Source organism: Scyliorhinus torazame, chromosome 4, assembly GCF_047496885.1.
Source record: "Scyliorhinus torazame isolate Kashiwa2021f chromosome 4, sScyTor2.1, whole genome shotgun sequence".
In the NCBI taxonomy this organism is placed as follows: domain Eukaryota; kingdom Metazoa; phylum Chordata; class Chondrichthyes; order Carcharhiniformes; family Scyliorhinidae; genus Scyliorhinus; species Scyliorhinus torazame.
This window is the reverse complement of record NC_092710.1, coordinates 189,771,981-189,797,831: the sequence shown is the minus strand read 5'-3', so window position 1 is coordinate 189,797,831 and position 25,851 is coordinate 189,771,981. Positions and strand designations below refer to the sequence as shown.

General features: G+C 49.1%; 1 protein-coding gene across 1 annotated transcript in view; it reads right to left on the bottom strand.

The window, feature by feature from the left end:
• Positions 1–405: 405 nt before the first annotated feature.
• Positions 406–25,851, bottom strand: part of ift172 (intraflagellar transport 172) — a 211,697-nt gene continuing 186,251 nt past the window's right edge. Inside the window, exons 45-48 of the mRNA XM_072499027.1 lie at positions 11,482–11,580; positions 3,389–3,542; positions 1,176–1,267; positions 406–668 (exon numbers count right to left, since the gene is read on the bottom strand). Coding sequence (XP_072355128.1) covers positions 579–668; positions 1,176–1,267; positions 3,389–3,542; positions 11,482–11,580 — 435 coding nt within the window. The 3' untranslated portion in view covers positions 406–578. The remainder of the gene's footprint in view (positions 669–1,175; positions 1,268–3,388; positions 3,543–11,481; positions 11,581–25,851) is intronic.

Sequence of the window (25,851 nt, the reverse complement as noted above, 5' to 3'; positions counted from 1 at the left end):
GGCCTGTAATTTCATGCTTCTCCTTCTGACCAGAATTATTCCTCATGAATCTGTCGAGAACGCTATCTATAATTGATACCCCCAAGCAACCTAAATTAGAGCAAGACACCATTTGAGTGATCCTGCGAGAATTGCTATTGGCCTAAACATTTGTCCTATTTTTTAGGCAAACGATTTTTCTCTCTGCTGAATGAACCATTACAACAGGCTGATCACCAATAACTTAGATTAACTCAATAGATTAACAGAATTTAAAAATGCTTCACTTCCCAGCTCCATTACAAAAACGCAAACATTACCTGAAACATTCTGAAAACCGATTGTCTACATACATACACAAAGAAATATGTGCAGGCATTTTTAATAACGCAGGAATACACAAATGCAAAATAACTAATAGCGCAGTTTTGTTTATAATAGTTTTATTTATAAGGCAACTCTGCAAATAAATACAGGTCCTCAAAATGGAAGAAAATAATGAAGCAGACCGTTGGGTGATATTATGGTGAGTCCATAGATTATTATAGAAATACAGATAAAATAGAGTTTTAGAATAGGTGATCATTCTTTAATCTTTTTCACTGGAAGGAGAAGCTAGCACTGGGAAGGCCTCCGCACCACTGACTGACAAACTTCAAAACATCTTGACACTCTGGACTGTGGGTTGTCTAGAAATTGAATAAAATATTTAATAATTATAAATCAAAATGCATTTACCAAGCTTTTCCCTATAAATAAATCAAGATGCTTAAATTTGAATTATTAATCATTGTTTATGAATCCCGCACAAGTAATTTGCCTGCATGTCAACTTTAAAAATACACTCCTCCTATGGCTGTACAGGTGAGAATATAGGAACCCAAGTACAATGCTCACATACCAAAAGAGGTCAACTATGTACTTCCTGCGAGAACTTCTATTGGCTGAAGCATTTGTTCTACTTATTAGCCAAACAATTGCTCTCTCCTGAATTAACCATGTCTAACTTAATCACCAATACTAGATTATGGTTTTATTTAATTTTGCGCTGGACTGAGAACAAGAGCTGAATTAATATAAATTGAACTGTGCACAAGTTCAAATCTTGAGACCCTCTGCACATTTTATGATCACTCGCTGCTTTTGGAAGAATTCTCGACATATCCTGAATATTTTGGAACTTTGCGATTACTTACTTTCACTGCCATGAGAAATTTATTCCAGTCATCTTTGTTTGCTGCTTTTCCAGGCTTTTTGAATTCAATTTTGTTACGAAGTACTGGATAACCTAAATTATCATAAAATAAATGATTACGCCAGTGTTTGAAAATGGGTAGCCTACTCAATGGAAACTCTGAACTTTGAGGCAATCAGTTTGTAGAGATATGCTGCTTATAGGGACAAAAAGGTTCCAAGTTCCCTTTTTTATGGTTTTTAAACCATAAATAATAATTCCATATAAATCCCAATGACACAGTGGGTGTATGTGCAACGTGGTGTACTGACTCATTTAGAGCAGGAAGGTTATGGGTTCAATTCTGATAAATTGGCTCTCAGCCAGGATGGCACAGGTCATTACAACTCGCCTCTGTATATGCCTGGAATAAGGTGGAGAAAGAGTCTGAGAGGATAGCATCTGACTTAATTATGATTCCTCCCAGAACAAACCTACTTGCAAAATGGTTTACTGGGACCGTGCCATTATTGGAGTAACTACTGAGTAGTGACAGCACCTCATAGAGGAAGTGGCAGTGGTGCCTTAAAGAGATAAAACACGCAGAGGCATACATTTTGTTTGGCCAGGAGAGAGTAAGGTGGTTGGCACCATTTCACAGGCATCATGAAGTGAGTACCTGAAGGCAAGGAAATGTATTTAATTCATCCAGAATACTATTCACATTGTACTGACATCAATTGACATAAATGGATCATTTAACTCACATACAGTTTTGGTGGATAAACACAAGCTGCTTCACTGGCTTCTCTAGTCTTGCATATGTCGACTTGACTAACTTTAATTAAATTTCGAGAACAAAAGAATACGAGGGATTATGAAGCGTGACAAATCCGATGAGACCCATTCTTCTGCATGCAAGTCCAAATCTTCAGAGGAGCAGCAATAACCATCCTACTTTATTCTGTCTACAACTCTGCTCCGCATTTGTGTGAGTGAATGGGTGGGTAGGATGGTGGGTGGAAAGGGTTGGGAGGGGTCGTCAGGTCAGGAGAGGTCGGGTGGGGGTGGAGAAGTTGGGTAGTGGGGGCTAATCTGGTTGGGTCAGGGGTGGAGGTGGGAAGGGCAATGCAGTAAATCGTATGGTGTTGGCTAGTCAGGTCAGGTCAGAGGAGTCGGGCACAAGAGGATGTTGGGTGGGGATGAGTTGGGAGGGGGAGTCAGCGGGTCAGGAGATGGAGTTGTGTGGTAGGGGCTAGTCAAGTCAGGTTGAGGGGTAGGGAAGGGTCAGTTGTTTAGTTACCCAGGAATTAGGCTACGATTCCCATGTGTGAATTACCACTGACACTTGCAGGCAACACGCTGCTTTCCCAAGCAGTTGCTTTTCATGTTTGCACCTGTACAATAATTATCAGCAAGCAATGTGACTAAGTAGGAACTCTCAACTCAAATTGCCCATTGCTGCACAGGTTAATGTTGAAATTGAGAGAGTAGATTTCTACCATGCGTTCAATCCATATTATAAATAGCTTTGGATTGCTTCAATGGATGAAGAGTAAATAAGTGATCACTTGATAGTACAGAACTCGAACATTGATGAAAAGAGGGACATGTTACTCAAGTTTATTGTCTTGCACTCAGTTGGACAAATGCAGCAATGGCAAATTTCAAATCATAGATCATAGAATTTACAGTGCAGAAGGAGGTCATTCGGCCCATCGAGCCTGCACCGGCTCTTGGAAAGAGCACCCTACCCAAGGTCAGCATCTCCACTCTATCCCCAGAACCCAGCAGCCTCACCCAACACGAAGGGCAATTTTGGACACTAAGGGCAATTTATCATGGCCAATCCACCTAACCTGAACATCTTTGGACTGTGGGAGGAAACCGGAGCACCCGGAGGAAACACACGCACACACGGGGAGGGCGTGCAGACTCCGCACAGACAGCGACCCAAGCCGGAATCGAACCTGGGACTCTGGAGCTGTGAAGCAATTGTGCTATCCACAATGCTACCGTGCTGCCCTTATCACATGATCACAACAATTTATAGTACAGGAGAAAAAAGATGCTGATTGGTCAGCAAGTTGATTCATTGGCCAACATATTTCATGGAAAAAGCAATGGAAAAACTATTGTTTCCCCACATGTGTGTTTAATGTTCCCATAATTGTCATCCTTTATCTAATCAAATGTAATTAACCCCCAATTGTACTTCGCATAAATAATAATCACCTGTTATTATACAAGGAAGAGAGCGGATGCCAGTATTTACAGCCAATAGAGAGGCTTCATAAGTGTCTCGTTCATCTGCTGGTAGGATCTGCTCAACGTGCTGATCCATTGACACAGTGAGAACCCAGTCCCTAATTTCTTCACGTTTATCATCCTTGAAAAAAAAAGATTGCATTAGTTATTCAAGGAACCACAATATAAAACATGAATTTGGAGCTAGACTGCTGCTAGTAAAATGAGTTCAGAAAGCCTCAGCATTTGTTTCTGATCAGCTGCAGTTAGCTCAGAATATCAGAAAATCTATGTAGAATAACATTCTAATCAAAACAACTGTCACTTGAAGTTCTGATGAGACTTGAATGCAAAAATATATTAAATGGTTGAAAGTTCAGGCTATAACATGAGTTAAACATTCCTCCAAGGAGGAGTGATCTGAAGAATTCAAAAAGGCAAGCCTAAATTTTTTTTAAAAATTTAAAAAATCTTTTTTAAAAAAAATTATTTTTTTTTTATTGAAATTTTCATAAAATATCAACAACAAAATGAAAAAGGAACCCAATAGAATTAAATACAAAACAAAATAAAACAACCCCCGTGCCTCCCTCCCCCCTATACATAAATAATAAATTAACACCCCGAGTTAACACATAGCAAATATGTACACCCCCTCAGATCCCCCAGTATAGACAAACAAAAATAAAATAGAACCCCCCCCCGGGTTGCTGCTGCTGACCATTGTTCTGTCAGGAAGTCCAAGAACGGTTGCCACCGCCTGAAAAACCCTTGCACCGATCCCCTTAAGGCAAATTTCACCCTCTCCAATTTAATAAACCCCGCCATATCGTTGATCCAGGATTCCACGCTTGGGGGCCTCGCATCCCTCCATTGAAGAAGAATCCTTCGCCGGGCTACCAGGGACGCAAAGGCCAGAATACCGGAATCTTTCGCCTCCTGCAACCCCAAATGTTGCGAGCCCCCAGCCCGGCTTGACCCTGGATCCTACCACCCCCGACACCGACCTTGCTACGCCCTTCCAAAACTCCTCCAGTGCTGGGCACGCCCAGAACATATGGGTGTGGTTTGCCGGGCTCCCTGAGCACCTAACACACCTGTTCTCACCCCCAAAGAACCGGCTCATCCTTGTTCCGGTCATGTGTGCCCTGTGCAGCACCTTAAACTGTATGAGGCTGAGCCTCGCGCATGAAGAGGAAGAGTTCACCCTTCCAAGGGTATCTACCCACGTCCCATCCTCGATCCCCTCCTCGATCTCCTTCCCCAACTCCTCCTCCCACTTACCTTTCAACTCCACCACCGTGGCCTCCTCCTCCTGCATCACCTGGTAAGTTGCCGAGATCGTCCCCTCTCCAACCCACCTCCCCCAAGAGCACCCTGTCCTGTACTGTGCGTGGCAGCAGCAGCGGGAATTCCACCACTTGCCGCCTGGCAAACGCCCTTACCTGTAAATACCTAAAGGTGTCCCCCGGGGGGAGCCCATACTTCTCCTCCAGCTCACCAGGCTCGCGAATTTCCCATCCACAAACAGGTCCCCCAGCCGTCTTATCCCTGCCCTGTGCCACCCCGAAAACCCTCCATCTATTCTCCCTGGGACAAACCGGTGGTTCCCCCGTATTGGGGCCGACACCGAGGTCCCCACTTCCCCCCTGTGCCGCCTCCACTGCCCCCAGATTTTGAGGGTAGCTGCCACCACCAGGCTCATGGCATACCTCATTGGAGGGAGCGGCAGCGGCGCCGTTGCCAGCGCCTCCATACTTGTACCCTCACAAGACGCCGTCTCCAGCCTCTTCCATGCAGCCCCCTCCCCTTCCATCACCCACTTGCGCACCATCGCCACATTGGCGGCCTAGTAGTATCCAGAGGTTGGGCAGTGCCAGCCCCCCCCATCCCTACTCCGCTTCAGGAACACCCTTCTCACCCTCGGAGTCCCTCACGCTCACACAAACCCCATTATACTCCTGTTGACCCGCCTAAAGAAGGCCTTCGGGATAAGAATGGGGAGGCACTGGAACAGGAACAAAAACCTTGGGAGCACCGTCATCTTAACTGACTGCACCCTACCCGCCAGGGACAGCGGCAATGCGTCCCACCTCTTAAACTCCTCCTCCATTTGCTCCACTACCCTTGTGAAATGAAGTCTATGCAGGGCCCCCCAGCTCCTGGCCACCTGGACCCCCAAATACCTGAAGCTCCTCTCCGCACCTTTTAATGGGAGCTCGCCAATCCCCCTCTCCTGGTCCCCTGGGTGAACCACGAACAACTCGCTCTTCCCCATGTTGAGCTTGTACCCTGAGAAATCCCCGAACTCCCTGAGGATCCTCATTACCCCCACCGGGTCCGCCACATATAGCAGCAAGTCGTCTGCATAGAGCGACACCCTATGCTCCTCCCCACCCCGCACCAACCCCCTCCAGTTCCTCGATTCTCTCAGTGTAATAGCCAGGGGTTCTATCGACAGTGCAAAGAGCAGGGGGGACAGGGGACACCCCTGCCTCGTCCCTCGATGCAACCGAAAGTACTCAGACCTCCTCTTGTTCGTGGCCACACTCGCCATCGGGACCTCTTACAACAGCCTAACCCACCTGACGAACCCCTCCCCAAACCCGAACCTCTTCAGCACCTCCCACAAGTACCGCCACTCTACCCTATCGAAGGCCTTCTCAGCGTCCATCACCACCACTATCTCTGCCTCCCCCTCCCTCGCCGGCATCATAATAACGTTCAGGAGCCTCCGCACATTTGCGTTCAACTGCCTCCCCTTCACGAACCCCGTCTGGTCTTCGTGGATCACCTGCGGCACACAATCCTCAATTCTCGTGGCTAAGACCTTCACCAGCACCTTGGCATCTACGTTTAACAACGAAATCGGCCTGTAAGACCCACACTGCAGGGGATCCTTGTCCCGCTTCAGGATCAAGGAGATCAGTGCCCGGACATCGTCGGGGGCAAAGCCCTCCCCTCCCTTGCCTCATTGAAGGTCCTAACTAGCAACGGGCCCAACAGGTCCACATATGTTTTGTACAATTCGACCGGGAAACCATCCTGCCCCGGTGCCTTCCCCGCCTGCATGCTCCCTATCCCTTTGGCCAGCTCCTCCAGCCCAATCGGGGCCCCTAATCCCGCCACCAGTCCCTCCTCCACCTTCGGGAACCTCAATTGGTCCAGAAAGCGGCCCATCCCTCCCTCCTGCAGTGGGGACTCGGACCGATACAGTTCCTCATAAAAGTCCCTGAAGGCCCCATTGGTGCCAATCCCACTCTGCACCACACTCCCTCCCCTATCATTAAGTCCCCCGATCTCCCTAGCTGCGTCCCGCTTCCGAAGCTGATGCGCCAGCATCCGACTTGCCTTTTCCCCATATTCATAAATTGCCCCCTGGGCCTTCCTCCACTGCGCCTCTGCCTTCCTGGTGGTCAACAGGTCGAATTCAGCCTGGAGGCTACGCCTCTCCCTCAACAGTCCCTCCTCAGGCACCTCCGCATACCTCCTGTCTACCCTCACCATCTCCCCCACCAGCCTCTCCCTCTCCTTCTGCTCTCTCCTCTCCTTGTGGGCTCTAATGGAGATCAGCTCTCCCCTAACCACCGCCTTCATCGCCTCCCAGACCATTCCCACTCGGACCTCCCCGTTATCGTTGGCCTCCAGGTATCTCTCTATGCTTCCTCAGACCCGCTCACTCACCTCCTCGTCCGCCAACAGCCCCACTAATGAACAAAACATTCGGAATAAGTTAGACAAACTGATGGCGTAAAATCAAGGTATAAGGATATGATCTCATAGCCATTACAGATGGAAACATGGTCACAAGGAGATCAAAACTGGGAACTTCACATTCAGGGATATTTGACCTTTCAGGACAGGAGGGAAGGAAACGGTGGTGGGTAGCACTCTTTATAAGAGATGAAATGAGGAAAGTTGCGAGAGACTATCTAGACTTGGATAATGTCGAGTCCATTTGGATAGAAGTGAAAAGCAGCAAAGGAAAGAAGACATTGGTAGGAGTAGTGTATAGATCACCAAAGTAGCCACGCTGCAGGGAAGGGTATAAATCAACAATAATAGGAGCATAATAAAGTATGGAGCAATAATTATGGCTGACTTTAATCTTCATGTTGATAAGGTTAATCAAGTTGGAAGGGTAGCTACGAGTTCAGTAGGGATAGTTTCTTAGTGCAATGTGTCATGGAACCAACCAGGGAACACATTATCTTGGATCTGGTAATGGATAATGAGATAGGTTTAATAAATGACCTCGGAATAAAAGATCCCCAAGAAAGTAGTGATCATAACATGATGGAATTTAATATTCAGTTTGAGAGTGAGAAACTTTGGTCGGAAACAATTGTGTTTAACTTAAATAAAGTGAGTTACAATGAAATGAAAATGAAATGAAATGAAAATCGCTTATTGTCACAAGTAGGCTTCAATGAAGTTTCTGTGAAAAGCCCCTAGTCGCCACATTCCGGCGCCTGTTCGGGGAGGCTGGTACGGGAATTGAACCGTGCTGCTGGCCTGCCTTGGTCTGCCTTAAAAGCCAGCGATTTAGCCCTGTGCTAAACAGCCCCTGAATGAAATGAGTGCAGAGTTAGCTAAAGTGGATTGGCAGATAGATTAGCAGGAAAGACCGTAAACAAGCAGTGGCAGGTATTCAAGGAATTCATGCAAATTCAGCAAAAATATATCCCAGTAAGGCAGAAAGATTCTAAGAGAGGAATAAACCAACCATGGCTAACCAAGGAGTTTAGGAGAGTATTAAGTTGAAAGAAAAAGCAGGTAAGGGGGCAAAGGTCAGTGATAGCCCTGAAGATTGGGTTAATTTCAGAATCCAGCAAAGGAGGACTTAAAAGAAAATAAAGACCGAGAAAAGAAACGACGAGGGCAAACTAACGAAGTATATAAAAACTGACAAGAAGAGCTTCTTTAAATGTATTAAAAGGAAGAGAGAGGTAATGGCCCTTAGAATATGAATCTGGGGAGAAAGATATGGGGAATAAGGAAATGGCAGATGAGTTAAACAGATATTTTACATCTGTCTTTATGGTGGAACTCGAACATCCCATTAGTATTAAGGAATAAAGGGGAGGAATTAAATATCATCACCATCACAAGAGAAGTAATATTAGACAAACTAATGGGGCAAAAGGCAAATAAGTCCCCTGGCCCTGATGGTTTGCATCCTCTCACACTATCTATCCTCGGCCTCCTCCTATTGTCATCTGCATGCTGCCCTTCGGTGGAATCATGTGCAAAACAGTGTCAGCTTCCACATGTACGCTGATGACATTCAACTCAACTTCACCACCACCTCACTGTCTCAAAATCGTCATTCTTGTCTGCCATACTGAATGAGAATGAATTTCCTCTCAACGAAACATTGGGAAGATTCAAGCTGGTGTCTTCAGCCCCCACCATGAGCTCTGCTTCTGAGCAAGCAACTCCATTCCTCTCCAAGGAATTGTGTGAGACTTCTAGGCTACTTGCAATATTGGGGCTGGGTTTTTCAACCAAAGATTGGAACCAGAAATGACACCTTAGTTCTGGGATCCAACACTGTATCGGTGCTCATGGGGATTTTCATATTTTCAGCCAATTCAAGAAAAAGGAGTAGGATCATTGTCCAATCAGGGAAGGCGAATGGCTCCCAACTCTGACAGGTCAATGGGATGCCCTCTAGTATACAAAGATCAGTAATCCCACCAGCTGAGATGGGAGCTGCTGACCTGAAAATGGAAACTGGAAGAGACAAGTGAAGGTAAGCTTTGTTTTATGTTTTAAAAAGCCACAATTGCCTGGCCTTGATCCTGGAGGGGCAATCACTCCAGGGAACAACCTGTAGCTGCAGCAATGGCCAAGCAGCTGTTCCGAGTCCAGGGCGAGGGATCCCTCTGGTGACTTATTGGGCCTCTACACTTACAGCTGCCTTGAGTCCAACTGTCCACATTGCCGACTGGAACTGGCACAAAAGCCAGTGGCACAAATTGCATACCTACTCACCTCTGATCCAGACCTTGACCGGTTTTAAATATCCAGTCCATGGTGTCAGATTTGTTACTGAAATGAGCATCTGATCACATAACTGTGCAAGGCTCGATGGGCTGAGTGGCCTAATTCTGCTCCTATGTCTTATTGGCCTTAATCACAAAGACTGTCTATTTCTGTCTCCTTTGCATTGCCAACTCCGCCCCCCACCTCAGCTCATCTGTTGCTAAATCCTCAATCATGCCTTGGTTACCTCTAGAGTTGACTACTCCTGTATTCTACCCTCCATAAACTCGAGGACGTCCACAACTCTAATGTTGCTGTCCTGACACTCACCAAGTTCCATTCCCCAATCACCCCTGAGACTGCTGACCTACATTGGTTCTTGAAGCAACAACTTGACTTTAAAACTTGCATCCTGGTTTTCAAACCCCTGCCAAACCTTGCCTCTCCCTACCTTTGTAATCTCCTCCAGCCCCACAGCTCTGAGATATCTACATGCCTCTAACTCGGGCCAATGACTTTGGTGGCCTTGGCAAAGTCCTTCGCATGGAACACTCCCATTTCCCCCAGCCCCTTTCAAACCTCCTTTAAGATACTCCCGGCTTACTCACTCTCCCAACTTCTTCCATCGGGCAGGAGATACAAAAGTCTGAGAACACGCACGTACCGATTCAAAAACAGCTTCTTCCCCGCTGTTACCAGACTCCTAAATGACCTTCTTGGGGACTGACCTGATTAATACTACACTCCTGTATGGTTCACCCTATGCCAGTGTCTATGTATTTACATTGTGTACCTTGTGTTGCCCTATTATGTATTTTCTTTTTATTTTATTTTTATGTACTTAATGATCTGTTTGAGCTACCCGCAGAAAAATACTTTTCACTGTACCTCGGTACACATGACAATAAACAAATCCACTCCAATCCCAATTAACCTCTGACCAAGCTTTTGATCCTTTGCTCTAAGATCTTTTTTTAAAAGAATTTTTATGGTATGTGGGCTCTCTGGCTAGGCCAGCTTTGTTGCCCATCCCTATGTAGCGTGGTGTCATATTTTGCTTGCTAACACTTCTGTGGCGCACCTCGATACATTTTACTACATTAAAAATTCTGTGTAAATACAAGTTGTTAATAATATAACTGTGTATTGGTAGGAGCTGCAGAGAACATAGGAATATCATTAAGTTTAAACAAATAGCCATAAATCTCATTGGTGCCACGGAGAACAGGGACATTCACTTGAGTGAAGGTGTTTCATCAATGGCCGAGGATGTGTTCTAAAGACATTTAAACATTTAAATGGTGCCACTGTAAATGTTTTGATTCCCCAGTCTATCGAAATTCAAGTCACCTACTCAAATACTCTTCAACTTAGGGGCTTCTGAAAAGGGCTGCAAAACAAACTAAGGCTGCTTAGTAAAATAAGAAATTCCAATCCAGAATCCAGATCTAGGAGACAGATAATAATAATCTTTATTATTGTCACAAGTAAGGGCAGCACGTTGGTGCAGTGGTTAGCACTGCTGCCTCACGGCGCCGAGGTCCCAGGTTCGATCCCGGCTCTGGGTCACTGCAGTTTGCACATTCTCCCCGTGTTTACGTGGGTTTCGCCCCCACAACCCAAAGATGTGCAGGGTCGGTGGATTGGCCACGCTAAATTGCCCCTTAATTGGAAAAAAAAATGAATTGGGTACTCTAAATTTTAAAAAGAATTGTCACAAGGGACTGGGCAATAAAAACATTGCATTAACACTGCAATGAAGTTACTGTGAAAATCCCCTCATCGCCACACTCCAGCACCTGTTCTGGTACACATTGGGAGAATTCAGAATAGCCAATTCACCTAACAAGCACGTCTTTCAGGACTTGTGGGAGGAAATCTGAGCACCCGGAGGAAACCCACACAGACACTGGGAGAACGTGCAGACGCCGCACAGACAGTGACCGAAGCCAGGGATCGAACCTGGGACCCTGATGCTGTGAAGCAACAGTGCTAACCACTGTGCTACCGTGCATCCCACTGATCTGGAATCATATGATATTGTTGCCAATAGATATATTATGCAGACCCATGACACTTCCTATTGAACTTACCAAGATGTGTTGTTTTACAGGAACTGGTATTTCAAAGGGAATATCTGTATCTTGAAAATCAGAATGATCAAGTGCATCAAGATTCCCCTCCTCAATTGCCTGTAAACATAAAATGTGCAAGAACATTATAATAATCTTTAGCCAGTACTTTGAAGACTGTTCTGTTCACAGGGCCTATTGATTCTAGTGTTTTAACTTCAAGGAAAGAATAAGGTTGACAACAGCAACAGTAATTTGGATTTATACAGCACCTTTGACATAATAAAACCGCCCAAAGTACTTCACAGGAGCATTATCAAACAAAATCTGGCACTAAGCTATGTAAAGAGATATTAAGGCAGATGATCAAAAGCTTGGTCAAAGAGATTTAAGAAGCATTTTAAAGGAGTAAAAAGAGATAGGGAGATGGTGAGATTTTATACTGGGGCTGGTTTAGCCCAAGGCGAAAGAGCTGGCTTTCAAACCAGACCAAGGCAGGCCAGCAGCATGGTTCAATTCCCATACCAGCCTCCCCGAACAGGCGCTGGAATGTGGCGACTAGGGGCTTTTCACAGTAACTTCATTTGAAGCCTACTTTTTTAAAAATAATATATTTTATTCAACTTTTTCGGCCAAACAAAACAGTACAAAGGTTTTTCCCCTTTTTACAACAGCAAAACAATATAAATAACCGTGACCGTATTTTAACAAATAAATAAATAATATATAACCTAAATGGCAACTGCCATAACAAAAATAACTCTTCCAAATAATAAAATCAGCAATTCGATATACATAACCAAGTACCAATATCTTTACAAAAACACCCCTGAGGACCCACCTGGGCCCCCCCCGCCCCCCCTCCCCCCTGGGTTGCTGCTGTTACCTTGCCATTTCCTTTATCGTTCTGCGAGGTAGTTAACGAACGGTTGCCACCGCCTGGTGAACCCCTGAACCGAACCCCTTAGTGCAAACTTTATCCGTTCCAGTTTTATAAACCCTGCCATGTCGTTTATCCAGGTCTCCACGCCCAGAGGCTTGGCTTCCTTCCACATAAGCAGTATCCTTCGCCGGGCTACTAGGGACGCAAAGGCCAAAACATCAGCCTCTCTCGCCTCCTGCACTCCCGGCTCTTCTGCAACCCCGAATATAGCCAGCCCCCAGCCTGGCTCGACCCGGACCCCCACCACCTTTGAAAGCACCTTCGCCACCCCAACCCAGAACCCCTGCAGTGCCGGGCATGACCAAAACATGTGGGTGTGGTTTGCTGGGCTTCTCGAGCATCTCCCACACCTATCCTCTACCCCGAAAAATTTACTGAGCCTTGCTCCGGTCATATGTGCCCTGTGCAAATCCTTAAATTGTATCAGGCTAAGCCTGGCGCACAAGGACGAAGAGTTTACCCCACGTAGGGCATCTGCCCACAGCCCCTCTTCAATCTCTTCCCCCAGCTCTTCCTCCCATTTTCCCTTCAGCTCATCCACCATGTTCTCCCCCTCATCTCTCATTTCCCTGTATATATCTGACACCCTACCATCCCCCACCCATGTCCCTGAGATCACTCTATCCAGAATCTCCTGCGTCGGGAGCTGCGGGAATTCCCTCACCTGTTGCCTCGCAAAAGCCCTCAGTTGCATGTATCGAAATTCATTCCCTTGGGGCAACCCATATTTTTCCGTCAGCGCTCCCAGACTCGCAAACATCCCGTCCAGGAACAGATCCCTCAGTTGCACAATCCCAGCTCTCTGCCATGCTCCAAATCCTCCATCTATTCTCCCCGGGACAAACCTATGATTATTTCTTATCGGGGACCGCACCGAGGCTCCCGTCATTCCCCGATGCCGTCTCCACTGCCCCCAAATTTTCAGTGTTGCCACCACCACTGGACTTGTGGTGTATTTCTTCGGGGAGAACGGCAGCGTTGCCGTCACCAGTGCTTGTAGGCTGGTTCCTTTGCAGGACGCCATCTCCAATCTCTTCCACGCCGCTCCCTCCCCTTCTCCCATCCACTTACACACCATTGAAATATTGGCGGCCCAATAGTACTCACTTAAGCTCGGTAGTGCCAGTCCCCCCCTCTCCCTGCTACGCTGCAAGAACCCCCTCCTCACTCTCAGGGTCTTCCCAGCCCACACAAAACTCATGACGCTTTTCCCGATCTTCCTGAAAAAAGCCTTCGTGACCATCACCGGGAGGCACTGAAACACAAAAAGGAATCTCGGGAGGACTACCATTTTGACCGCCTGCACCCTCCCCACCAGTGACAGGGGCGCCATGTCCCATCTCTTAAAATCCTCCTCCATCTGATCCACCAATCGTGTTAAATTAAGCCTATGTAAGGTTCCCCAACTCCTGGCTATCTGGATCCCCAAGTACCGGAAATCCCTTGTTACCCTCCTCAGCGGTAAATCCTCTATTCCCCTGCTCTGCTCCCCCGGATGTACCACAAACAACTCACTCTTCCCCATGTTCAATTTGTACCCCAAGAATTCCCCAAACTCCCCGAGCGTCTGCATTATCTCAGGCATCCCCTCCACCGGGTCCGCAACATACAACAGTAAATCATCTGCATACAATGATACCCGGTGTTCTTCTCCTCCCCTGAGTACTCCCCTCCACTTCCTGGAGCCCCTCAGTGCTATGGCCAGGGGCTCAATTACCAATGCAAACAGTAACGGAGACAGGGGACACCCCTGCCTCGTCCCTCTATAAAGACGGAAGTAGTCAGACCTCTGCCTGTTCGTGATCACACTTGCCACCGGGGCCCTATATAGCAGCTGTACCCATCCAATGAACCCTTCACCAAAACCAAATCTCCTCAACACTTCCCACAGGTAGTCCCACTCCACCCTGTCAAATGCTTTCTCGACATCCATCACCACCACTATCTCCGCCTCCCCCTCTGGTGGGGGCATCATCATCACCCCTAGCAGCCTCCGTATGTTCGTGTTCAGCTATCTCCCCTTAACGAACCCAGTTTGATCCTCATGGACCACCCCCGGGACACAATCCTCTATCCTCGTCGCCATTACCTTAGCCAGGAGCTTAGCATCTACATTCAAAAGGGAAATGGGCCTGTAGGACCCACACTGCAGCGGGTCTTTATCCTTCTTCAAGAGTAACGATATTGTCGCCTCCGACATAGTCGGGGGCAACTTCCCCCTTTCCCTGGCCTCATTAAAGGTTCTCGTCAAGAGCGGGGCCAGAAGGTCTATATATTTCCTATAAAATTCCACCGGGAACCCATCCGGTCCCGGGGCCTTCCCCGCCTGCATGCTCCCAATCCCCTTTACCACCTCCTCCACATCCATCTGTGCTCCCAGTCCCGCCCTCTCCTGTTCCTCCACCTTCGGGAATTCCAGGAAATGCATCATTCCCTCCTTCCCTTCCGGGGGCTGAGCCTTATACAACCTCTCATAGAATGTCTTAAACACCCCATTCACTCTCTCCACTCTCCGTTCCATCTCTCCCTCACCCCACCTATCTCCCTCGCCGCTCTCCTCTTCCTCAATTGTTGGGCCAGTAACCAACTCGCCTTCTCTCCATACTCATACTGCACTCCCTGTGCCCTCCTCCACTGTGCCTCTGCCTTACCCGTGGTCAGCAGATCAAATTCCACATGTAACCTTTGTCTTTCCCTGTACAGTCCCTCCTCCGGTGCCTCTGCATATTGCCTGTCCACCCTCAGAAGTTCTCTCAGCAATCGCTCCCTTTCTTTACTCTCTTGCTTCCCTTTATGTGCCCTTATGGATATCAGTTCCCCTCTGACCACCGCCTGCAACTCCCAGACCACTCCCACCTGAACCTCTCCATTGTCATTAAGCTCCAAGTACCTTTCGATACACCCCCTCACCCTGAGACATATCCCCTCATCCGCCAACAGGCCCATATCCATTCTCCAGAGTGGGTGCTGTTCCTTTTCCTCTCCTACCTCCAGATCTACCCAGTGTGGAGTGTGGTTCGAGATGGCTATGGCCGTGTACTCCGTCCCTGTCACCTTCGGAATCAGTGCCCTTCCCAGGACAAAAAAGCCTATCCGTGAATATACCTTGTGAACATGGGAGAAGAATGAGAACTCCTTACTCCTAGGTCTGATAAATCTCCAAGGATCTAATCCCATCTGCTCCATGAAGTCCTTAAGCACCTTGGCCGCTGCCGGCCTCCTCCCGGTCCTGGACCTCGACCGGTCCAGCCCTGGATCAAGCACTGTATTGAAATCTCCCCCCATTATCAACTTTCCCGCCTCCAGGTCTGGGATACGCCCCAACATACGCCTCATGAAGTTTGCATCATCCCAGTTCGGGGCGTATACGTTCACCAGAACCACCAGCTTGCAGTCTGCCACTCACCATCACGTATCTACCCCCACTGTCCGCCGCTATGGTCTTTGCCTCAAACAGTACCCGTTTCCCCACTAAAATAGCCACCCCCCCCTATTCTTCGCAACCAAACCCGAATGAAACACCTGTCCCACCCATCCTTTACGTAGTCTGACCTGATCTGTCAATTTCAGGTGCATGTCCTGCAACATAACCACATCTGCCTTTAATTTCTTTAGGTGTGCGAGTACCCGCGCCCTTTTAATCGGCCCTCTCACGTTCCATGTGATCAACCGGGTTGGGGGGCTCTTTACCCCCACCCCCCTTGTCGACTAGCCATCCCCTTTTTTACCACAGCTCCTCACCCGGTTCCCACGTACCCGTATATCCCACCGACGGTGCCCTCCCGCCTCGACCACCCCGTCCCATAACAGCTCCCCCTTCCCCTTAGCAGCAGCAACCCAGTTAGCTCCCTCCCCCCCCCACCCTCCGCTAGATCCCCCTCTAGCGTAATTACACCCCCCATGTTGCTCCCAGAAGTCAGCGAACTCTGGCTGACCTCGGCTTCCCCGTTTGCCCTCGGCCTCTCACTGTGCGAGGCCCCCACCTTCCTGCGACCCTGTTCCCGCCTTAATTACCATAGCGCATGAACGAGGCCCGCGTTTCCCACTCAGCCCCGCTTTCCTACCCACCGGCGCCCACAGTTCCTCATACACCCCCCCACCCTCCAAACGAGGGGAAGAGAGAAAATGTACAGGATTAAAGAATTAACAATTGAAAAATCATCCCCCCCCCCCTTCCTCGTCCCACATAGTCACCCCACCACTTTGCCCCAGAAGCTCTTTCTCTCGCCAGACTATTCCAGCTTCTCGTCCACTATAAATGTCCACGCCTCTTCTGCCGTCTCAAAGTAGTGGTGCTTCCCTTGGTGTGAGACCCACAGTCTCGCCGGTTGCAACATTCCAAATTTCACCTTCTTTTTGTGAAGCACCGCCTTAGCCCGATTGAAACTTGCCCTCCTTCTCGCCACCTCCGCACGCCAATCCTGGTATACGCGGATCACCGCGTTCTCCCACCTGCAGCTCCGAGTTTTCTTCGCCCATCTTAGGACCATCTCTCTGTCATTATAGCGGTGAAACCTCACCACTATGGCTCGAGGTATTTCTCCTGCCCTTGGTCTTCGCGCCATAACTCGATAAGCTCCCTCCACCTCCAAAGGGCCCGTCGGTGCCTCCGATCCCATTAGCGAATGAAGCATCGTGCTCACATATGCCCCGATGTCCGCCCCCTCTGGAAGACCTAAGACTCTTAGATTCTTCCTCCTCGAATTATTCTCCAGCGCTTCCAACCTCTGCACACACCTCTTGTGCTGCGCCTCGTGCATCTCTGTCTTCACCACCAGGCCCTGAATTTCATCTTCATTTTCAGCAGCCTTTGCCTTCACGACCCGAAGCTCCAGCTCCTGGGTCCTCTGCGCCTCCTTTAGCCCTTCAATCGCCTGTAGCATCGGGGCCAACACCTCCTTCTTCAGCTCTTCCACACAGCACCGCAGGAACTCTTGTTGGTCCGGGCCCCATAACAAACGGCCACCTTCCGACGCCATCTTGCTTCGAGCTTCCCTTCCTTGCCGCTGCTCTGAAGGATCCACTGCAATCCTGCCGCTATCCTCTCCTTTGTCCATCAACGTCCAGGGGGATTCCCTTCTATTTCACCGCACAGTGATTTTGGCCGTTTAAAATTGCCGTTGGGGCTCTTATCAAGAGCCAAAAGTCCGTTCCAACGGGAGCTGCCGAAACGTGCGGCTTAGCTGGTCATCACCGCACCCGGAAGTCCATTTGAAGCCTACTTGTGACAAGAAGCGATTTTCATTTCATTTCATTTAAGAAGGGAAGTCCAGACAGGGTTAACGACCTTGGCAACTGAAGGCAGGTTGCCAATGTTGGAATAATCAAAATCAGCAATGTTCAAGTGGCCATAATTGGAGAGCAAATATCTCAGAGCATTATAAGGAGGAGATTAGGGATGGGAATGGACAAAGTCATGATGGAATTTGAAAACAAGGATGAGAATTTTAAAATCAAGACATTGCTTTGGCATTGGGAGCCAAACGAGATCAACAAGCATAGGGATGATCGCCGAACAGAACTTGGGGCTGAGCTAGGAAACGGTAGCCACTTGGCTTTCTGCCAACTGGAGGCAGATGTTGTGTTGCCCTATTATGTATTTTTTTTTTAATTCCCTTTTCTTCCCATGTACTTAATGATCTGTTGAGCTGCTCGCAGAAAAATACTTTTCACTGTACCTCGGTACACGTGACAATAAACGAATCAAATCAAAATGAATTTAAACAATTAAAGGCCCCATTAAGAGGCATTACTTGGGTTGGTAGCATTTTGCCAGTGGCAGAGCTGCCCCCACACCTTCAAGAAGGTGGTATCTCTGTGGCTTCCTGGGGAACATCGGAACCAGAGACTTCATGGCCCGAAGAGATGGCCACCAGCAGCAAAGGTTGACCTTGCAGTCCCAATGCTGCCATTAGAGGGGCGTTCCCTCCAATCCAGTTACACCAGTGGTCCACTGGAATGATCAAACAAATTTGTTGCCAAAAAATGCTCGGATTACAACTATTAGGCTTAGCTGATGTTACTATCGGACAAGTCAGATCCCAGGGTGAAACCCGGATTGATAGATCCTAACTTTTATTTTTGGTTTAGAAACATGAAGGGCGGCAACTGAACACTGTCACAGAGACTGATGATGTACTTTTAGCAAAAGAATAAACATTTAGGAGACTTCCGGTGGCTGAAGGTGTTGATTTCAGCTCTTTTTACCCGAAAGCGGGGGAATTTTGACAGGAAAGTGTAGCTGAAGGTGTGGAGGAGAAGTTCCCCCGGGTGTGGTATGTCGGCAGAAGGTTAAAGACCTGGCCAAGGAACTGGAAGAGATCCATGGCGCAGCAATAATTGGAAAAGATGGCTGAGGGGGAAGGGTTGTTGGCGCTGGAAAACTCCAGGTGGAACAGTCGATGGCATTCATCAGAGAGAAATTCTGCCAGCAACGATAGGAGCTGCAGTAAGATCGATCAAAGGCCATCGAAGGAGGGGTAGCACCCTTGAAAGGCTTGATGGAGAGAGTCGAGAAGTGCTTGGAGGCACAGGGATCACAGATCTGGGAGATGGAAGTGGTGAAACTCGACCACAGTGATCGGGTGGTGGCATTGGGGCTCCTGGGGGACCTTTGCAAGTCGCTAAGGGAAAAGGTAGAGCAGCAGGAGAATAAATCCAGAAGGCAGCATCTGCATATCGTTGACTTGCCTGAAGGTCTGGAAGGCACGAGTGCCACGAGATACGTCTCAAGGATGCTGATGGGGCTGGTGGAGGACGGGGTCCTGGACAAGACCCAAGAGGTGGATAGGGCCGTTATTTTGAGGCTTCACATGTTTGTGAATATCCTGCGGTGGGCCAGGGAGAATCGGCACTGCGAATGGGAGTGGAACAGGGTTCAAATCTATCAGGACATTGGAGCGGAGCTGACAAAATGGTGCTCCGGGTTCAACAGAGGCAAAGTGGTTCTTCACTGAAGACAGATCAGGCTCGGGGTGCTGTGCTTGGCGAAACTGCGAATGGCATTCGAAGGCCGGGAGTACTATTTCGCAACCCAAAAGCAGGTCAATGACTTTATTAGAGACCATAAACTGGAGGAGAACTGAATGTTTTTTTTTTTAATAAATATTTTATTGAAAATTTTTGGTCAACCAACACAGTACATTGTGCATCCTTTACACAATATTATAACAACACAAATAACAATGACCTATTTTATAAACAAAAAATGAACAAATAATAAATAACAAAAATGAAAACTAACCCTAATTGGCAACTGCCTTATCACAAGTAACACTCTCCAAAAATATAATTTAACAGTCCAATATATAATTATCTGTCGCAACGACCTATACATATTATACAGTATATATTAACAACCCTGAGAGTCCTTCTGGTTCTCCCCCCCCCCCACCCCCCCCCCCCTTACCCCCCCACCCCCCACCCCCCCCCCCCCCCCCTCGATCGTGGGCTGCTGCTGCTACCTTCTTTTTTCCATTCCATCTATCTTTCTGCGAGGTATTCGACGAACGGTTGCCACCGCCTGGTGAACCCTTGAGCCGACCCCCTTAGAACGAACTTAATCCGCTCTAGCTTTATAAACCCTGCCATGTCATTTATCCAGGTCTCCATCCCCGGGGGCTTGGCTTCTTTCCACATTAACAATATCCTGCGCCGGGCTACTAGGAACGCAAAGGCCAAAACATCGGCCTCTCTCGCCTCCTGCACTCCAGGCTCTTGTGCAACCCCAAATATAGCCAACCCCCAGCTTGGTTCGACCCGGACCCCCACTACTTTTCAAAGCACCTTTGTCACCCCCATCCAAAACCCCTGTAGTGCCGGGCATGACCAAAACATATGGGTATGATTCGCTGGGCTTATCAAGCACCTCGCACACCTATCCTCCACCCCAAAAAATGTACTGAGCCGTGCTCCAGTCATATGCGCCCTGTGTAATACCTTAAACTGAATCAGGCTTAGCCTGGCACATGAGGACGACGTGGACATTGGACATGAGGACAGTCCCTCCTCGATGTCCTCCCCAGCTCTTCTTCCCATTTCCCTTTTAGTTCATCTACCATAGTCTCCCCTTCGTCCCTCATTTCCCTATATGTATCTGACACCTTACCATCCCCCACCCATGTCTTTGAGATCACTCTGTCCTGCACCTCTTGTGTCGGGAGCTGCGGGAATTCCCTCACCTGTTGCCTCGCAAAAGCCCTCAGTTGCATATACCTGAATGCATTCCCTTGGGGCAACCCATATTTCTCGGTCAGCGCTCCCAGACTCACGAACTTCCCATCCACAAACAGATCTTTCAGTTGCGTTATTCCTGCTCTTTGCCACATTCCATATCCCCCATCCATTCCCCCCGGGGCAAACCTATGGTTGTTTCTTATCGGGGACCCCCCCCAAGGCTCCAGTCTTTCCCCTATGCCGTCTCCACTGTCCCCAAATCTTCAGTGTAGCCACCACCACCGGGCTTGTGGTGTAGTTCCTCGGTGAGAACGGCAATGGGGCTGTCACCATAGCCTGTAGGCTAGTCCCCCTACAGGACGCCCTCTCTAATCTCTTCCACGCCGCTCCCTCCTCCTCTCCCATCCACTTACTCACCATTGAAATATTCGCGGCCCAATAATACTCACTTAGGCTCGGTAGTGCCAGCCCTCCCCCTATCCCTGCTACGCTGTAAGAATCCCTTCCTCACTCTCGGGGTCTTCCCGGCCCACACAAAATCCATGATGCTCTTTTCAATCCTTTTAAAAAAAGCCTTCGTGATCACCACCGGGAGGCACTGAAACACAAAGAGGAATCTCGGGAGGACCACCATCTTAACCGCCTGCACCCTCCCTGCCAGTGACAGGGATACCATATCCCATCTCTTGAAATCCTCCTCCATTTGTTCCACCAACCGCGTTAAATTTAACCTATGCAATGTGCCCCAATTCTTGGCTATCTGGATCCCCAGGTAACGAAAGTCCCTTGTTACCTTCCTCAACTGTAGGTCCTCTATTTCTCTACTCTGCTCCCCTGGATGCACCACAAACAACTCACTTTTCCCCATGTTCAATTTATACCCTGAAAAATCCCCAAACTCCCCAAGTATCCGCATTATTTCTGGCATCCCCTCCGCCGGGTCTGCCACGTATAGTAGCAAATCGTCCGCATACAAAGATACCCGGTGTTCTTCTCCTCCTCTAAGTACTCCCCTCCACTTCTTGGAGCCCCTCAACGCTATCGCCAGGGGCTCAATCGCCAGTGCAAACAATAATGGGGACAGAGGGCATCCCTGCCTTGTCCCTCTATGGAGCGGAAAATATGCCGATCCCCGTCCATTCGTGACCACGCTCGCCATTGGGGCCCGAGACAACAGCTGCACCCATCTAACATACCCCTCTCCAAAACCAAATCTCCTCAACACCTCCCACAAATAATCCCACTCCACTCTATCAAATGCTTTCTCGGCATCCATCGCCAGTACTATCTCCGTTTCCCCCTCTGGTGGGGCCATCATCATTACCCCTAACAGCCTCCGTATATTAGTGTTCAGCTGTCTCCCCTTCACAAACCCAGTTTGGTCCTCGTGGACCACCCCCGGGACACATTCCTCTATTCTCATTGCCATTACCTTGGCCAGGATCTTGGCATCTACATTTAGGAGGGAAATAGGTCTATAGGACCCGCATTGTAGCGGGTCCTTTTCCTTCTTTAAGAGAAGCGATATCGTTGCTTCAGACATAGTCGGGGGCAGTTGTCCCCTTTCCTTTGCCTCATTAAAGGTCCTCGTCAATACCGGGGCGATCAAGTCCACATATTTTCTATAGAATTCGACTGGGAATCCATCCGGTCCCGGGGCCTTTCTCGCCTGCATGCTCCTAATTCCTTTCACCACTTCTTCTACCTCGATCTGTGCTCCCAGTCCCACCCTTTCCTGCTCTTCCACCTTGGGAAATTCCAGTCGATCCAAGAAGCCCATCATTCTCTCCCTCCCATCCGGGGGTTGAGCTTCATATAATTTTTTATAAAATGTCTTGAACACTCCATTCACTCTCTCCGCTGCCCGCTCCATCTCTCCTTCCTCATCCCTCACTCTCCCTATTTCCCTCGCTGCTCCCCTTTTCCTCAATTGGTGTGCCAGCAACCTGCTCGCCTTCTCCCCATATTCGTACTGTACACCCTGTGCCTTCCTCCATTGTGCCTCTGCAGTGCCCGTAGTCAGCAAGTCAAATTCTACATGTAGCCTTTGCCTTTCCCTGTACAGTCCCTCCTCCGGTGCTTCCGCATATTGTCTGTCCACCCTCAAAAGTTCTTGCAGCAACCGCTCCCGTTCCTTACTCTCCTGCTTCCCTTTATGTGCCCTTATTGATATCAGCTCCCCTCTAACCACCGCCTTCAACGCCTCCCAGACCACTCCCACCTGGACCTCCCCATTATCATTGAGTTCCAAGTACTTTTCAATGCACCCCCTCATCTGCCATTAGTCCCATGTCCATTCTCCAGGGTGGGCGCCCTCCTGTTTCCTCCCCTATCTCCAAGTCTACCCAGTGTGGAGCGTGATCCGAAATGGCTATAGCCGTATACTCCGTTCCCCTCACCTTCGGGATCAACGCCCTTCCCAGCACAAAAAAGTCTATTCGCGAGTAGACTTTATGGACATAGGAGAAAAACGAGAACTCCTTACTCCTAGGTCTGCTAAATCTCCACGGGTCTACACCTCCCTTCTGCTCCATAAAATCTTTAAGTACCTTGGCTGCTGCCGGCCTCCTTCCAGTCCTGGACTTCGACCTATCCAGCCCTGGTTCCAACACCGTATTAAAATCTCCCCCCATTATCAGCTTTCCCATCTCTAGGTCCGGAATGCGTCCTAGCATCCGCCTCATAAAATTGGCATCATCCCAGTTCGGGGCATATACGTTTACCAAAACCACCGTCTCCCCCTGTAGTTTGCCACTCACCATCACGTATCTGCCCCCGTTATCCGCCACTATAGTCTTTGCCTCGAACATTACCCGCTTCCCCACTAATATAGCCACCCCCCTGTTTTTCGCATCTAGCCCCGAATGGAACACCTGCCCCACCCATCCTTTGCGTAGCCTAACCTGGTCTATCAGTTTCAGGTGCGTTTCCTGTAACATAACCACATCTGCCTTAAGTTTCTTAAGGTGTGCGAGTACCCGTGCCCTCTTTATCAGCCCGTTCAGCCCTCTCATGTTCCACGAGATCAGCCGGGTTGGGGGGCTTCCTACCCGCCCCCCCCCCTTGTCGATTAGCCATCCCCTTTTTCCAGCTCCTCACCCGGTTCCCACGCAGCTGTATCTCCCCCAGGCGGTGCCCCCCCGCCCATCCCCGCTCCCCCCTCTCCCCAGCAGCAGCAACCCAGTAATTCCCCCCTCCCACTAGATCCCCCGCTAGCGTAATTACTCCCCCCATGTTGCTCCCAGAAGTCAGCAAACTCTGGCCGACCTCGGCTTCCCCCCGTGACCTCGGCTCGCACCGTGCGACGCCCCCTCCTTCCTGCTTCTCTATTCCCGCCATGATTATCATAGCGCGGGAACCAAGCCCGCGCTTCTCCCTTGGCCCCGCCTCCAATGGCCAATGCCCTATCTCCTCCACCTCCCCTCCTCCCCCCATCACCACCTGTGGAAGAGAGAAAAGTTACCACATCGCAGGATTAGTACATAAAACGCCTCTTTCCCCCCTTTTTAACCCCCCTCTTCGCCCCCCACTTTGTTCAAACGTTCTTTTTAATAACCCGCTCATTCCAGTTTTTCTTCCACAATAAAAGTCCACGCTTCATCCGCCGTCTCAAAGTAGTGGTGCCTCCCTCGATATGTGACCCACAGTCTTGCCGGTTGCAGCATTCCAAATTTTATCTTCCTTTTATGAAGCACTGCCTTGGCCCGATTAAAGCTCGCCCTCCTTCTCGCCACCTCCGCACTCCAGTCTTGATAAACGCGGATCACCGCGTTCTCCCATTTACTGCTCCGAGTTTTCTTTGCCCATCTAAGGACCATTTCTCTATCCTTAAAGCGGAGGAATCTCACCACTATGGCTCTGGGAATTTCTCCTGCTCTCGGTCCTCGCCCCATCACTCGGTATGCTCCCTCCACCTCCAACGGACCCGCCGGGGCCTCCGCTCCCATTAACGAGTGCAGCATCGTGCTCACATATGCCCCGACGTCCGCTCCCTCCGCACCTTCAGGAAGACCAAGAATCCTCAGGTTGTTCCTCCTTGCGTTGTTCTCCAGTGCCTCCAACCTTTCCACACATCGTTTCTGATGTGCCTCATGCGTCTCCGTCTTCACCACCAGGCCCTGTATGTCGCCCTCATTCTCGGCTGCCTTTGCCTTCACGACCCGAAGCTCCCGCTCCTGGGTCTTTTGTTCCTCCTTTAGCCCTTCGATCGCCTGTAGTATCGGGGCCAACAGCTCTTTCTTCATTTCCTTTTTGAGCTCTTCCACAAAGCATTTCAAGAACTCTTGTTGTTCAGGGCCCCATGTTAAACTGCCACCTTCCGACGCCATCTTGGTTTTTGCTTGCCTTCCTTGCCGCTGTTCTAAAGGATCCACTGCAATCCGGCCACTTTCTCCTCCTTTTTTCATCCGTATCCAGGGGGGATTCCCTTCTGGTTTACCGCACAGTGTTTTTAGCCGTCAAAATTGCCGTTGGGGCTCCTATCAAGAGCCCAAAAGTCCGTTTCACCGGGAGCTGCCGAAACGTGCGACTCAGCTGGTCATCGCCGCACCCGGAAGTCGGAGAACTGAATGTTGACGGGAGACGGAAAATTTGGTCAATGGAGTTCGGAGGATGCGTTTATGTGGGATCTGGAGGGTTGGAATTTTCTTCTCGGGTGGGGTGATTTTGGTGTTGTGATTGTTTGTTAAGGGGCAATAAGTTTGTGAGGTGGCAACTGTTCCCTCCCCCCTCCCGTGGCGTTTTTTCTATTAGGAGGAGGTGACCTGTGGCTTTGGATGTGTCTTTGTTTGTGTGAGGGAGGGCCGGGTCCACAGGGAGCCGTTTGCACAGACCAAGGAGGGAAGGGTGAGGTGAGGGGTAGATAGGAGGAGCCTTTGGGAAGTAGCTGCCACGCTGGTAGGTAATGCTGGTCAATGGAAGTGAGGTGGGGGAGGCGACCATGGGGGTTGGCCAAGTTAGTGGGGGGAGCGCGACATAGCAGTGTTGTAGTGGGAATGGGGTCATGGATGGAGAAGGGGGCCATCTTGGACGGGTCCGGTTTAGGGCAAAATTAAAGGGGGAGGCTGGTGGACAGTAGAGGCGAATGGAGGTGCAAGCCTTCAGTATGGTTCATAACATGGAGCATACAGGGACTAAAGGATGGTGAAGAGGTCTCGGGTCTTTGTGCACTTGGGGAGCTTGAAGATGGGGGTGGTCTTTCTGCAGGAGATGCACCTCCAGGTGAAGGATCAGATTAGCTTGAGAAAGGAATGGGTGGGTCAGGTATTTCACTC